At 32.9% G+C, this 13,258-nt stretch overlaps 1 protein-coding gene and 1 long non-coding RNA gene across 4 annotated transcripts in view; one reads left to right on the top strand and one right to left on the bottom strand.

Annotated features, from left to right (window-relative positions):
* Positions 1–13,258, bottom strand: part of LOC135839603 (uncharacterized) — a 241,553-nt gene that overhangs the window by 196,309 nt on the left and 31,986 nt on the right. The window lies entirely within an intron of this gene.
* LOC135839596 (protein decapentaplegic-like) overlaps positions 1–13,258 on the top strand; it is a 47,679-nt gene that overhangs the window by 24,923 nt on the left and 9,498 nt on the right. For 2 of the 3 annotated variants that reach the window (XM_065355693.1, XM_065355694.1), the window contains exon 2: positions 10,390–10,697. In XM_065355693.1, coding sequence (XP_065211765.1) covers positions 10,394–10,697 — 304 coding nt within the window. In that variant the 5' untranslated portion in view covers positions 10,390–10,393. Of the gene's footprint in view, positions 1–3,413; positions 3,892–10,389; positions 10,698–13,258 lie in introns of those variants that run through there. The other variant, XM_065355692.1, reaches the window with a different exon arrangement.

The following is a 13,258-nucleotide window of genomic DNA, read 5'->3' on the forward strand; positions in this document are numbered from 1 at the left end:
ATAATTCTGAATTTAGCTTTTTGGGGGTTTGCTCCTAGTTACCACGTCACATAAAGATTTCAAGAAGAAATGTTCAAAATAATAACAAAAAATTTAATTAGGTCAAATTCGATTAAAACCATCGGAATTCAAGATCGTAATTTTTATGTTGACATATATAGTTGTTTCAGATATTTTTAGTTGATGAAGAAGAGATTTTAAAATGTAGTTTTCAAAAGTTACTCAATTTTTATTGAATTAAATCTGTGAATGGTGGATTGAATTTTTGGAAAAACCCTGTCTCAAAACCCATACTCAGGTCATGAGGACATGGCCTCTTTGATTTTCAATTGTTTCGTTGTGTTGACTGAGAAATTGAAAATATTTTTTCAAAAATTCTGCCAAGAGGTCAACTTGAAGGACCCGAGTTTAATTTTGACCAAAATTGGATTTTTAGGAAGAACACCTTCTAAAATTTGACATGACAAGCATTTCAACAGCCCAAATTCATTTTTCGATTGTCGAGAAATTTACAAAAAAATTTTAACTGCTAAACTTTTTTGATTAAAAAAATTTCGTCTCTTTTTTTTCAATGAAAATGTAGTGTTTTCGAAGTAACTCAGTATTTTTGCTGCGACGTTTCAAAAAGTTTGTTATCTATCAACTGCTCACCCAACTTTTAATTTTCAGCCAATCTGGAGTCTCCAGAATAATTTAGATTTTCATCGTGAATTTGTCAAAATATTATGAAAATACGTATAGACAGTTGATGGTCGATGGACAGCTGAAAACTCAATTTCACCCCCCCCCCTTTCCTCCTCCTCCTCCTCACAAAAACATTAAAAATGGTCCGAGTGTCCCCTCGTTTTCAATATTATAAATCACCTCGAAATTTAAAATTTGGTCCAGAAATCACATTCAAAGTGTCCCGCTGGAACTTACTGGAACTATCAAATTTAAGGGTAGACAATTCGAAAGCAAGCGAAAAAACAAATTTTCAGCCATTTAAAGTGAAGGTATTCAATTCGTGTGGCTTCGATAGAGGTTTGAAAATGTGTTGAAAATATTAATATTTCGCTGGAGACTACGAATGGGCTGGAAATATTTGAAATTGAAGTTTCCAGATCAATCCTAATCACTTAATCAGAGAACAAATTTTCATCTTTGAACACCTGATATTGTTTCAGAAAATTTCGCAATGCAATTTGGGAACCCCTGACCTTCCTTTTAGATAATTTACTTGGCTAAAATGTATGTATAGACAAGTATCAACTGAATTCAGTTATAATTTGTTATTTATGTGCTGCGACTTTATCTGAAATTGACAATTTTTCACAATGAGAAATATTACATCTGATGAAACAAATTGAAAAAAATGGGCAAAATTGTTATTTCGCCCAAATTGCTGTAAATAGCTTGTACCTTGTATACCAACTTTATTTTCCTTTTTTGCAAGGGTCAAGGGTGACAGAAATCAGGGTGTCTAACAAAATTTCTCCGAAGAAATGCAGTACTTTTACAGTACCTTTTGCATTACCTTATTTTTTTTATCCAGCTTACATCCGACCCCCCCCCCCCCAAGAAAAAAAATATTTTTGAACCCGTTGGAATTTGTCGATCTAATAAAATTTTTAAGTATTAATTTAACAAGTGTTGCCACCTTTTGAGGTACAAAATGAACATTTTTTTTTTAATTTTCACCAATTAATTCATTTTGAGGTTTTAAAAAAATTTTAAATCAATGATTCTGAGAAAAAATACAGTACTTTTCAGGCAAAATGCAGTACTTTGCAGTACTTGCAGTACCGAGGATTTCAATGCAGTACTTTTACAATACTTGCAGTACCTGCAATACCTGTTAGACACCCTGGAAATTCATATAGACCACTTTCCACTCGGTAGTTTCAAAATTCGAGGAAGGGGAGGACTTTCCACCCCCCCTTAATCAATTGTACTGCTCAATGATATTGAACTCATTATTGACCAAAATATCTCAAAAACAAAATCTTCTGAAAAAAAAACTATGATCTTGTTGCAAGGTGAGAAATTTAATTCCTCTTCATTTTATTTCTTGAGACCTTTCAATTTTCTTCGAATAACAAATTACGTGATGGAATTTTTTTTAACCCAGTTCTCCACAAACAACCAATTTACATTGACTGATCTGACTTCTGCTCAAAATCTCTCAAAAACGAAGCCTTCTCTGGAGAAAAGAGAATCACACTCGACTGATGAAAAAATTTCATGCTCTGTAATTTTGTTTCTCTCTATATTCTTTTCACAAGGTACTTGGATTTTCCCAAATATCAGGTTTTTGGGGATTTTCTACGTCTCGTCTGTGTTTCCATTTTCTCATTTCTACCTCATTATTCCTCAATTCTTTTACTGATGAATGAAGTTCTTTTCCGGATTGTAATAAAGTTAGAAAGTCAAAAGGACGGACTTTAATTGTATTTTATTGAATTAAAAAAAAAATGATCATTTTTTTCCTCTGGAAAATGCCTCTGACAAATTCGACATTTTTCTGCATTCAATGACAATTTAAAAAACGACTCAAATATTCAAATCAGACTAGACTCTGATTGAGCTAACGTTGGAATATTTTTCAGATATCAGTCGACATCACAATAATGAATACCTAATCATAGTTTAAAAGAGTATATGCTTCCAATTCACCCCTTCTTTTGCCTGTTCAATCCTTGCAATCCAACAATGGACAAATCTCAAGATGCTCTTCAAAATAAGCTTACACAAGTAAGGATCATTTTACCTGGGCGATATTTTCTCAAAAAATATCCTTATAAAATCTACAATAACGTTGGTCAGTCGGATAAAAATAATCCACGGTGGTACATAAACCCTTATTGTACACTTGAGGACTCGACTCGTTCGAACCTACTAAGCATTTTTTTCATACACACCGCGATGAAGAGTATATGCTTATATAGTGAGCAATGGGCATATATGTGAGAAGAATAAAGGTAAAATCTTCCAGTTAATTTGACTTCACCTGCCGAAATTCCAACGTGCCATCTTCGGCTATCTATGCTATATAATCGACGGAACAAAACGACGACCTATCGGGCCACAGGGCACTCGAAAAATCACTTTTGAAACGGGCAGCACTCTCTCGTCGAGAAGACGTGTACATGACATTTAAAAACACACAAAATCTCGTACTACCTATTACTACTACCTTCTTCCTATATAATATAATATACACACGCTCTTAAACCAGATGTTACAAGGCTCCTTAAAGATTCGCTATTCGTTCGATGTGTAGCTCTCGTACGTATCACGAGCGCAGGTATAAAAGAGCGAATATTCCATTCTATGAACAATAAAAGTCAGAAAAATAGGAAAAAAAAGTAATATGACCTTTTCGTGATTGGTTCTACGGCGATGGTTCTCTTCGGACTCCCCACCTATGGCAACGTACACCGAAACAACATGCTATACAGCACGTGTCTTTAGTTGCCATACTGTCTAGCCTTACGCATCTGGGATCATTATATGCCAGAACCGTCGTCCTGTTCGGATTCGCTCAACCGGTTTTAAGTTGATTTTGTTTCATTGGGAAAAAAAGAAGAGTACATACTCCGAAAAAATCGTTCCAGTATGTGTACGGTGTAAATTTTTCAACTCTCTAAAAATCTTCGGAGTATTGGTTTTCATTTCAACTCGTGTCTTTTTAGTGTTTTTTTTTCTGCCGTGTTTCGTGTGTGTGTTCACTTTGTTACTACTTTTTCGACATTGGTTTTTTTTTCACTAGTGAAATTGAATTGGCCTCCTCTGTTGTTTTTTTTTTCACTTACTCTTTTTACTATTAACGATATAGTGCGTTATATTGATGTTTTGAATTCGATATTTATGCTGTGAAAACAATCATGATAACTAGATTAAATTTCCAAGGTACGTAATGTTCAACTTTTTTTTCATCAATTTTTTACTTTCTTCGTCATAGAGGTATTACCTTATCTTAGTGTTTAAATCGTGTATCCTAGTCTTTTGCCATAGTTTGAGAATTTTCTCATCATTTCAAGTTGTAGAGTGTGGTCAATCTTCGATCCGGTTTTCGTTGAATTTTCACGTATACTCGACTCGAACTCCCTTACGTTTTATTACCCTATTCGTGTATTCGGGAAAGTAATTAAATTGTTACATGATCACGGGCTTACAGCTTACTTGTGTTTTATGTACTATCTGCGAACAATTCACTCGAATGATTGCTAGAGATGTAAAACTATAGTATCTACACGTATGGTTTACAGTACCTCCGCAGTGATTTAGAACTTGACCAAAATGATGCGAAATCCATTAACACGTTAAACGTTACGACTAATTTTCAAGTGGAAGTGTTCGTCGTATAATTAGTTCTTGGGATAGTGGAATCCGTAATTATTGTTTTTCTGCTTAAATCAATCAGTGTACCTACAATATATACCTATGTAACAATATCCAATATGAAGAAAGTAGCTAATACCTACACCAGATTGGTGGAAAAAACCGTCATCTCGAATTTTTTGGAATTTCTTTTACACAGAAAACTAATTAAGATGTTTGAAGATATGAGAATTGGAATTTGAATAATTTTTCGTACTAATTGAATTTTTCATCTTAGAAAAGACTGAAAGGTCAATTTGACTGCATATAAAGAGATAAAGAGAGGCAAAAATCTGATGTACATTTTCCTGAAAAAATTAATTGAATTTGAACCAAAAATATCGTTAAGTAACTCATTTTTTTGGAAAAACTGGTGCAAGTGTAATGGTTTCCGATTAAGTATTACACCTGAAAAAGTGAAACAAACACAGAAGCTATGTTTTGAAATTAAACATTCGAGGTTGTTTCAGCATTTGAAACTGATGTTCGTTTATTTAAAAACTAAATGCACTTAAAATAATACGGTGTCTTTGATTTGAAATTTTTCAATTAAGATATTTTGTGTAGGTTTTTGAAAGTATCTATAGTTAATTTATTAAAAAAATAGAAACACCCTCAAAAAAATTTATTTCATTTTTTTTCATGTAATGATTTTGTGCACATTTTCAAAATAATTAAAGCTAGATTTTCTGAGAGGAGGGGAGGTTTCGACATTCTAACTCTGATTTCAAAGACCTTTTTTTTTAGTTTACGAGGTACATTGACCTCGCTTATCATTCTTCTTTTAATTTCTATCAAAACATCGAAAAAAATATATCACTTACCAACACTTTCATTTTTTTCAAGCTGGAGTAAATTTTGCAATTTTCTGTTACAAATTTTTCAACGTATTCTATTCGATCATTTTTTCAATTTTTTCCTCAACTTTTGCATTTTTTTTTTTTTTAAGTAGCATTTTACAAATCACACTTCAGCAAAAGTGCGTCAAATTCTACTAATTCTGTTTCAAAGTGCAAAAGAAAAAAATGGCTCCTTTAAAAAAAAATTCAACGAATTTTTACAATGTTGTTGCCCAAAAAACACAACATTTAGACATTGACGAACCAATCAAATTCACTACCAAATCAGTAAAAGAAAAAATATGTGAAAGGTGCAAGAATCCACCCGCAGAAATACAATTTTTATAGGGCACTCCTAAATTTCTCGTTTAATTTTGAATCAGTGGAAATGCTTGTTCAAAATATTAGTCTTTCATTGACGAAATTTTTGTCAACTTTTATTTAGAAATAAATAAAATCCACCAAAATTTCAGCCTTGACTATCATTTTTGTTTCAAAATATATTTTGTAAATTACTATGTATTATCCAAAATTATTATCGAATTCACCGATTCAGATTCAGGGGATAGTGATCAGTAGGGCTCGGCATAATAATATGCATATGCATATTTTGCAGGTGATCTCGGATTCTAAAAGTGATGAAAGCATTTTACGTTTCAGGAAAATCCCTGCATTTTGAGCCCAACTTCATTTTACATATTTTACATATTTTGGGGGAAAACGCACGTTTTTACATATTTCGCGCATTTTTCACACATTTTTCACACATATTTTCACATATTTTGCCAAATTGAGAAAAATTGCTCAAAAACAGTCATTTTACGTTTTTAATCTTGCAAAAAATCGTATTGAAAAAAAATTAAAAATGATAAAAAAAAAAAAATTGAAAATGTTTTCTCTACGAATTTGAATTTTTGTTGTTTTTTTCATTTTTCTTTGGTGTTTCAGCTCGGAGTAAAATTTGGGCAACAATTTTGAACATGGTTTTCGAACAGCTACAAAATGACATCCATATCAAAGTCACATATTCTTTACATATTTTTAACAAAAACGCATATTTTGGCCATATTTGGGGTAAAAAAGGTCGCATATTTAATGCATATTTCGGCCTTTTTGCTCACATATAATGCCGAGCCCTAGTGATCAGAAATTCATTGCTAAATTTAGAAGAAATCACAGAATTTTTGCGATTTTGTAGAAAAAATATCAAAATTAATCATTGTGAATCAGTTGGAAAACCACTTCACTACCTAAAAACATGTTGTTTTGATGTCTCATCTCGACTTTTTTTTTCAATTTAAGGTCAGTGAAAAACCATTCCATTTTTTGAACTACCTAGTTCATCAATAAAAAATGAAACTAAGTACATACATTGATTTGGAAATGACTCGATTTTTCTCATTTCGTCAATCATGAAAAATTGAGTAGGTAATTTAAAATCTCTCTTCCTCTCACTGTGAATTTTGAATCTATCGACTCACTTTATTTGATTTATTAAAATTGCTGCACATCGAAAAATTAGAGACCAAAATCATATGAAAATCCAAGGGATTTAATGAAAATCAGTACTGCTTGATTTCAAAAAAATCACTATAGGGAACAAGAGTTGAAAATGATCACTCCTCAACTGATTGTTTTTAAATTAAAAAATATCCATACAAATCATTGAAAAAAATGTTTTCAATTTTTTTTCTTGAAATTTTCCCCATAATTTTGAGCATTTTACTGTTTTTTTAAATTAGATTTCATATATTCGTTTTACGTTGCAATTCACACTGAAATTGAGTCAGGCTTCGAGCAATCTACTTCTACAATTTTTATGACATTTTGAACTTTTTTTCATTGCAAAATTCCATCAATCCCAGGGTACAAAGAAATCGTGCAGCTGGACCTGGAAGAGCTAAAATTTGCACTCCTGTTTCCTTCAGCATTTTTTAAATCACCTTTTTCAAAAGGAGTACGGACTGGAAAATTGCTCTTGAGAATTACGAATTTTACTTCACAGAAAAAAAATGAAGACGAGATACAAAATTATGAAGCAAACAATTTTCCACCAATAAAGCAGCATTCATGTTTTTTGGTGGGAATTTTCGAGCTGAAATTGAAAAATTCAACTCGAATCGATCGTCTGTGATAAAAAATTCGATTTTTCTCGGGTTTCCCATCACAAAAAAAACTTTTTTGGAAAGAACTCAGGATTCTATGAAAAAAATTAAGGAAAACAAAATTAATTGAGAATAAAATATCTCTCCTTCAGCGTGGGATCAGTTTTTTTCTGAGAGGTTTGATTATTAAAATATTTTGAATATTATCGTACCTAAATTGGAAAATTCAAATTATGGTTCACATGTGGGTCATTCTATACCCTGCGCTGCAAAATTTAAGTTTCTAGGGAGAAGATTTCTCGCTGTTTCCATTTTTTATGCCACTGCTTGAAATTCAGCAACGAGATTTTCCAGTAAAGAAAGGAGGAAATTAAAAGTAGTATAATTTGTTTTTCTGAAATGGGGAAAATTTATCTTGAAGTAGAAAAAATTTGAAATCTGTAGAAAAATTTTCAAAATGAAGACTTTTTTAGAAAGCTGGGGAGAAAGAACTGAAAAAATTGTTGTTTTTTTTTAATTATTAGGGTTCAAGATTGGAAATTTTCAGTTTTCTGAGACTGCAATAGGTAGTTGTTACTTCATGACCAATAAATTAAGGAAAAGGTCAAACTTCCAACTTATAACCAGAAATATCTCTCAAATTTTTTCAACTTTCATCACCTTCATCATTTTTTTTAATTTTTCATTTTCACTGCACAGAACCAACGCATAAAATACTTCAATTTTTCAACTCTTCGCTCTCTTCAGTACCATCTCGAGCCGTCACCCTCGAATAAATTACACAACTCTGTATTAAAATTTCAATTCAAACATGAAACATAGCCATTCCTAACTGTAATCACTAATCAGTAATCACCTCTTCAGCTCAAAGGTTCGCGTAGGTAAATCGTACACATCGATAATGAGATAGCAATGTTACTCAATCCTCTGCCAAAGAGAATACCTAGGTAGGTATAAGTACCTTTCGATAGAGCGAGATTTGCAGCAACATTTACCAACGAACCTCTACCTAGTAGTATACCTACAACGACAAAGAGAAATATCTCGATTCATTGTTCGCATTTTAATTGCACCGTTGTAAATTTTTAATTAATTGCGCCTGCTGCTGCATGTTTTCATAGAAATCTCAGTTGTTTGGCTTAATACTCTGGCATATCAGTAAGAAAAACCAGTAAACAAACACCCACTTAACACATGTACCTGATAAGCCGCAGCACAATGGCACGTACTCGATGTGTACACAAGTCAAGAAAGGCTTTCGTACATATGAAAAACCGTCGATAAAAATTACCAGCTACCTTTAACAAGATGGGCTAGGTATGGCCTATAGATAGATGTAATGTAGGGTCCTGTCTTAGGGAATATGTATTCGTTCAATTTTACCAACCACTGAGGACGCGTGTGTTGTTTTTGTACAGTTGGTTTAAAACTTAAGCTTATGAATACGTACGTACATAGACGTACGTACGACGACGACTACGTTCACGTATATGTACATTTCTAGAATCTTTCACAGTGAACTTATCACGATGAACTTTTTCATTAAATAAAGACCAACATGATAAAAATTGAACTGATGTCACGATAACACTTGTCGAATCAATGTAACCTAATAAAAGATTTGTTTGCCTAAACATTTCCACGCGTACGAGTCAAATCGATTACCTCACGTATTGCCTACTATACCACATCCAATTCACAACGAGAAAAATAAGCTCATCTGTCCAAAAACAGGCACCAGAAGTTCATCAGGATGAACTTTCAGACTGAAATCTCTTCCCTAAACTTCAACTCCTCGCTCCTGCTGCTCGTCGAATCGACGTGTAGTAAGTATTCGATGAAGTTGCCTCGGGGCGTAAAAAGGGCACACAGGCACACGAGAGTACAACACTACTCACGAATACGAAACCGTAGACCAATTTACAATACTAAAAAATTTATTTGTTATAAGTTGTAGCACTTCTAAATGTATATAGGAGAGAATCGCGCGCGGTTGATCGTTCAACTGCATCGTGTATACGACCAAACAAACCAGTTTTACTGCATAGTTTATTTTGCGGCATTGTATATTCAGATATGCAAACAATTTGGCTGCTCATCTCGATACAGATTTCAAAATACGCAAATAATTATACCCTCTATATTCGTTCGCTCTTTATATACCAGTTCCATTAACTTATTCGTTCTCTATTATCATTTTTTTTTCTTTTTCAATTCCGTTAAAATTGATTTTCTCGCGCTTTTTTTTCGCCTTCTCTTCGTCTCTCACTCTAACCAACTGTGAATTCTATTCACGTATCGAATTTGTCTACAACACTACCTACCTATCTATAGTACTCATACATACGTTTATAACTAGATAGAAAATATATCGTTGCTTTATTAGGAAAAGGTCGTAACTACAATTTTTATAAAAAATGAGATAGTGGTATCATTGGAAAGAGAATTTTGTCCTCTACATGATGCAACACTTGAAATTGAATTTCGACGTTTTTTGTTCTCGTAATAGCCGAAAACAAATGGTTTTAAATACACGTTTTCAAAACCGTTACAATGAAAAGGTTCTAAATGATATTGTTTCTCGGATTGAACCTATTTCTTTTCATTTTTGTAATTTATTGGTAAGAAAAGTCATTATAAACACATAATTTCACGTAATTTCACTGATAAATTGCAGAAAATCAACCTCATCACCTTAAGGATATCGTTCCTGTGTATTTCTTATGGGCTTTTGATGAAAAAAGCTTGACTTAAGGTGAAAGTTCCTTTGTTGAATTTTACTTTTTTCAGTTCAGAGTTCCTCAAATAAAAAAATGAAAAATGAGTGCTACCAGGATGTTTATTTTGAAAATTAGTAAGAAAATGATTGTGATAACCAAATGTTCTCTTACCTCATCTAAAACTATCAAGTGTACTTGATAGAATGCTCTTTAAAAATTAAAATGCGTTTTCTGAGAAATCAACTTTCATGTAGTTACGACCTTTTCCTAATAAAGCAACGATATGTAGTACGATTATGTGTACGATGACTACCTACGACTAACACGATGTTTGTGTTTTGTTTTTTTTTCTTATGTTTACAGGAGTATGATGGAATTAAAGATCACTAGAACAAAAAAGTTATTGGTGGTGTTTGCTATGATATTTGTACGCGCTTCATTACAAATGGATACGACCAGCTCTACTGATATACAAAAAGTAGAAAAAAGTTTACTGTCTGTGCTAGGATTAAAAAGAAGACCTATAGTGGATAGAAAAAAAGCTCATATACCGCAAGCCATGATAGATCTTTATGAACAAAAAGCAAATCATGAATATGATACTACATCTTTCCCGCTTCCTGGTAGTTTAACAAGGTCTGCGAACGTTGTGCGAAGCTATACTCATCAAGGTAAGTCGTCTTTTCGAGAGTTTTATTTTCGATAATTTTTTTCCCCTCTCTTTCACTTTTTTTTTTGCATTGCATTGCCAAACAATCTATCGCCTATTACAAGGTGTTTATTTGTAAACATACCGCAAATTATCGCGGATAAGTTCCTAAGTGTTCGGAAAGATATTACCGGTAATTTAGATCCTCCCCCCACACCTCACCACCAAACCGTGTCCCTGTTCTAGCTATATTTCAACCAATTTATAAGCCTTTGCATGGCAACTACTGATTTGGATCTTCCATCCCCCCTCACACCTCACCATCATCCCACCATACTGTTTTTTCTCACAATCAGTCAGCCTGTTTATGAATCGCTGTGTACGAAGAGCTCAAATTTTAATCAAATTGAATCGTAAATATCTCAAACTTCGAGATAATTTTGCATAATATAATCGATGTTTATTTACTCAAAAATAGCTCCAGAATCGATCAGTAAAATTTTCCTACCCCTTGAGAATCGATACTGTAAGGTCAATGTAACACGTTTTATATTGATTCCAAATCGTATGTTATACTCGTTTAATAATTATAAGAATCACATTTAAAAAATTTTTGTTCAAGATAAGCTTGACCTTGAATTCTCATTTGCATGGAATTTAAGGTCAACGTGACAATTCACGAATGAAATTCTAAATCACTTCAAGATCAATGCCAAAGTTGAAATTAAAAATTATAATTCTTCAATGATAAATATCTTCATCAGCCTACTTATTCTTTTTGAACGTCTGTAGAAAGTGTGAACAGCCTTTCAGGAGCGATTGAAGTAAACAGGGAGGAAAGGAGGGGTGTAAATGTTAAGGTCAAGGTCGTGATTCGTACTGAAATTGAATCTTATTCGATATGAAAGAATCGTGCTGATTTCATTATTTTTTTTTCAAAATTATGACGTTCGATGGGATTTTTTAATTGAACAACTTCTTCATCAAATTACTCGTAATCTCATTGAAAAAATCAGAAATCACCCTTCAACCTTCCCCCCTCATTACGAATCCTCATGTGAAGTGTATTATTCTCTTGCAACCTTCGAATGGTATTGGGCTTCCCATTTTAATCAGTGAGAAAAAACTCGGTTTTCTGATATTTTTGGTCACGTTTTCAGGATGCTGAGGGAAAGGGGTGGTTCAAAGGGGTAAAATAAAAAAAATAAATCTACATTCAAACTCAGCCCAGTAAATCTAGGTAATTCAGAAAATCAGAGAGGGGGAGGAACTGAAAAGTTATCAAGGAATAAGGGCTTATTTGAACTGAGCACCCTCGAAAGCCCAATGGACGATGCGTCACACGTAATTTTCGATTTTCTGCTATTTTGGCCATCTTTAGAGACATTGGTAGGGAGGCTCAAAGGGTCAAATCAAAAAATAAAACTATTATTTAGCTCCCTAAGATTAGTATCAACTAATATGATGCTTCATTTTCATTTTTTCCTCAAATTTTGGTCAAAATAAAGGCGTTTGTGTCCTCCTTAATCCATCACAGGATGTTGAGAATTTGCTGAGAAAAGGGTAAAAAAAGACGTCATTGTAATTTGTTTCAATTTTCGAATTGAAGGTTTTAAACTTTTGGACTTACGTTGAAAAGCTGAGCTTTCAATTTGGAATTTCCATTTTGAACTTTTCAAATTTTAATGAATGATTTTGTATTTCTATTTTCTATGATTCTTCTCAAAAATTCCGAGAACAAGATGGGATTTCAAAATTTGGATGTTTATTGTTTGGCAGGAAAACACAAATTCGCAAAAATCATAGGCTCACTCGGTCACCTTCTCTCGATCTTCGGACCTTTGCCAGATTACCGACAGGAACTCATTTGAAAATCCAAAGGCAACATTGAAAGGTCCCATTCCTTTCAGTTTCAATTGATGAAATTGCAGAATCAAGTTCCCACATTTTTTATCAAAACTTACATTTTTCTGAAAAAAATTACTTAAAATGGCTTTCAAAATACAGCAGTATTTTCAATCAAATTATACGTAAATCAATCAACATTTTTCAATTCAGATCAAAATACTAAATCGATCAATTTATACGACTTGAATTCAAAATCTAACGTAAAAGTTCACAAGGTTTCGAAAAACTGCAAAATCAAAATTGGTCCTCATAATAATCCAAATTCGTATTTCTTCAACTGCAAACAATGCTACACAATGAAAAAAAAAAATGAAAATAGTCAGTTAGGTACAGTATTCCTTTCATATGAGGTTATTTATCAATTTATCAAGAGAAAAAAATTCCTTCTTCATAAGCTTGAAAATATGAAGATCATTATAATGGCAATATATTTGATCAGTTCAGGGTCAATGCAAAGGTCGTAATATTTCTCAACATTCAGGGATTCGGTATTGAAGCGTGTAACAGGTAATCAGTTGTGCAAAAGTTGTTCAATAAGGTCAAAAAGTCAGGCGAAAAAAAATTCTTTCGTAAGGTTTCGATACGTGTGAATAATTGTGCGATTCAACGAAGGTAAAATTACAAAGATCGTTTCTGAAATTGAAATGTTACGAGATTTTTTTTACAATGAGGTAG

Source organism: Planococcus citri, chromosome 3 (assembly GCF_950023065.1).
Source record: "Planococcus citri chromosome 3, ihPlaCitr1.1, whole genome shotgun sequence".
NCBI lineage: Eukaryota > Metazoa > Arthropoda > Insecta > Hemiptera > Pseudococcidae > Planococcus > Planococcus citri.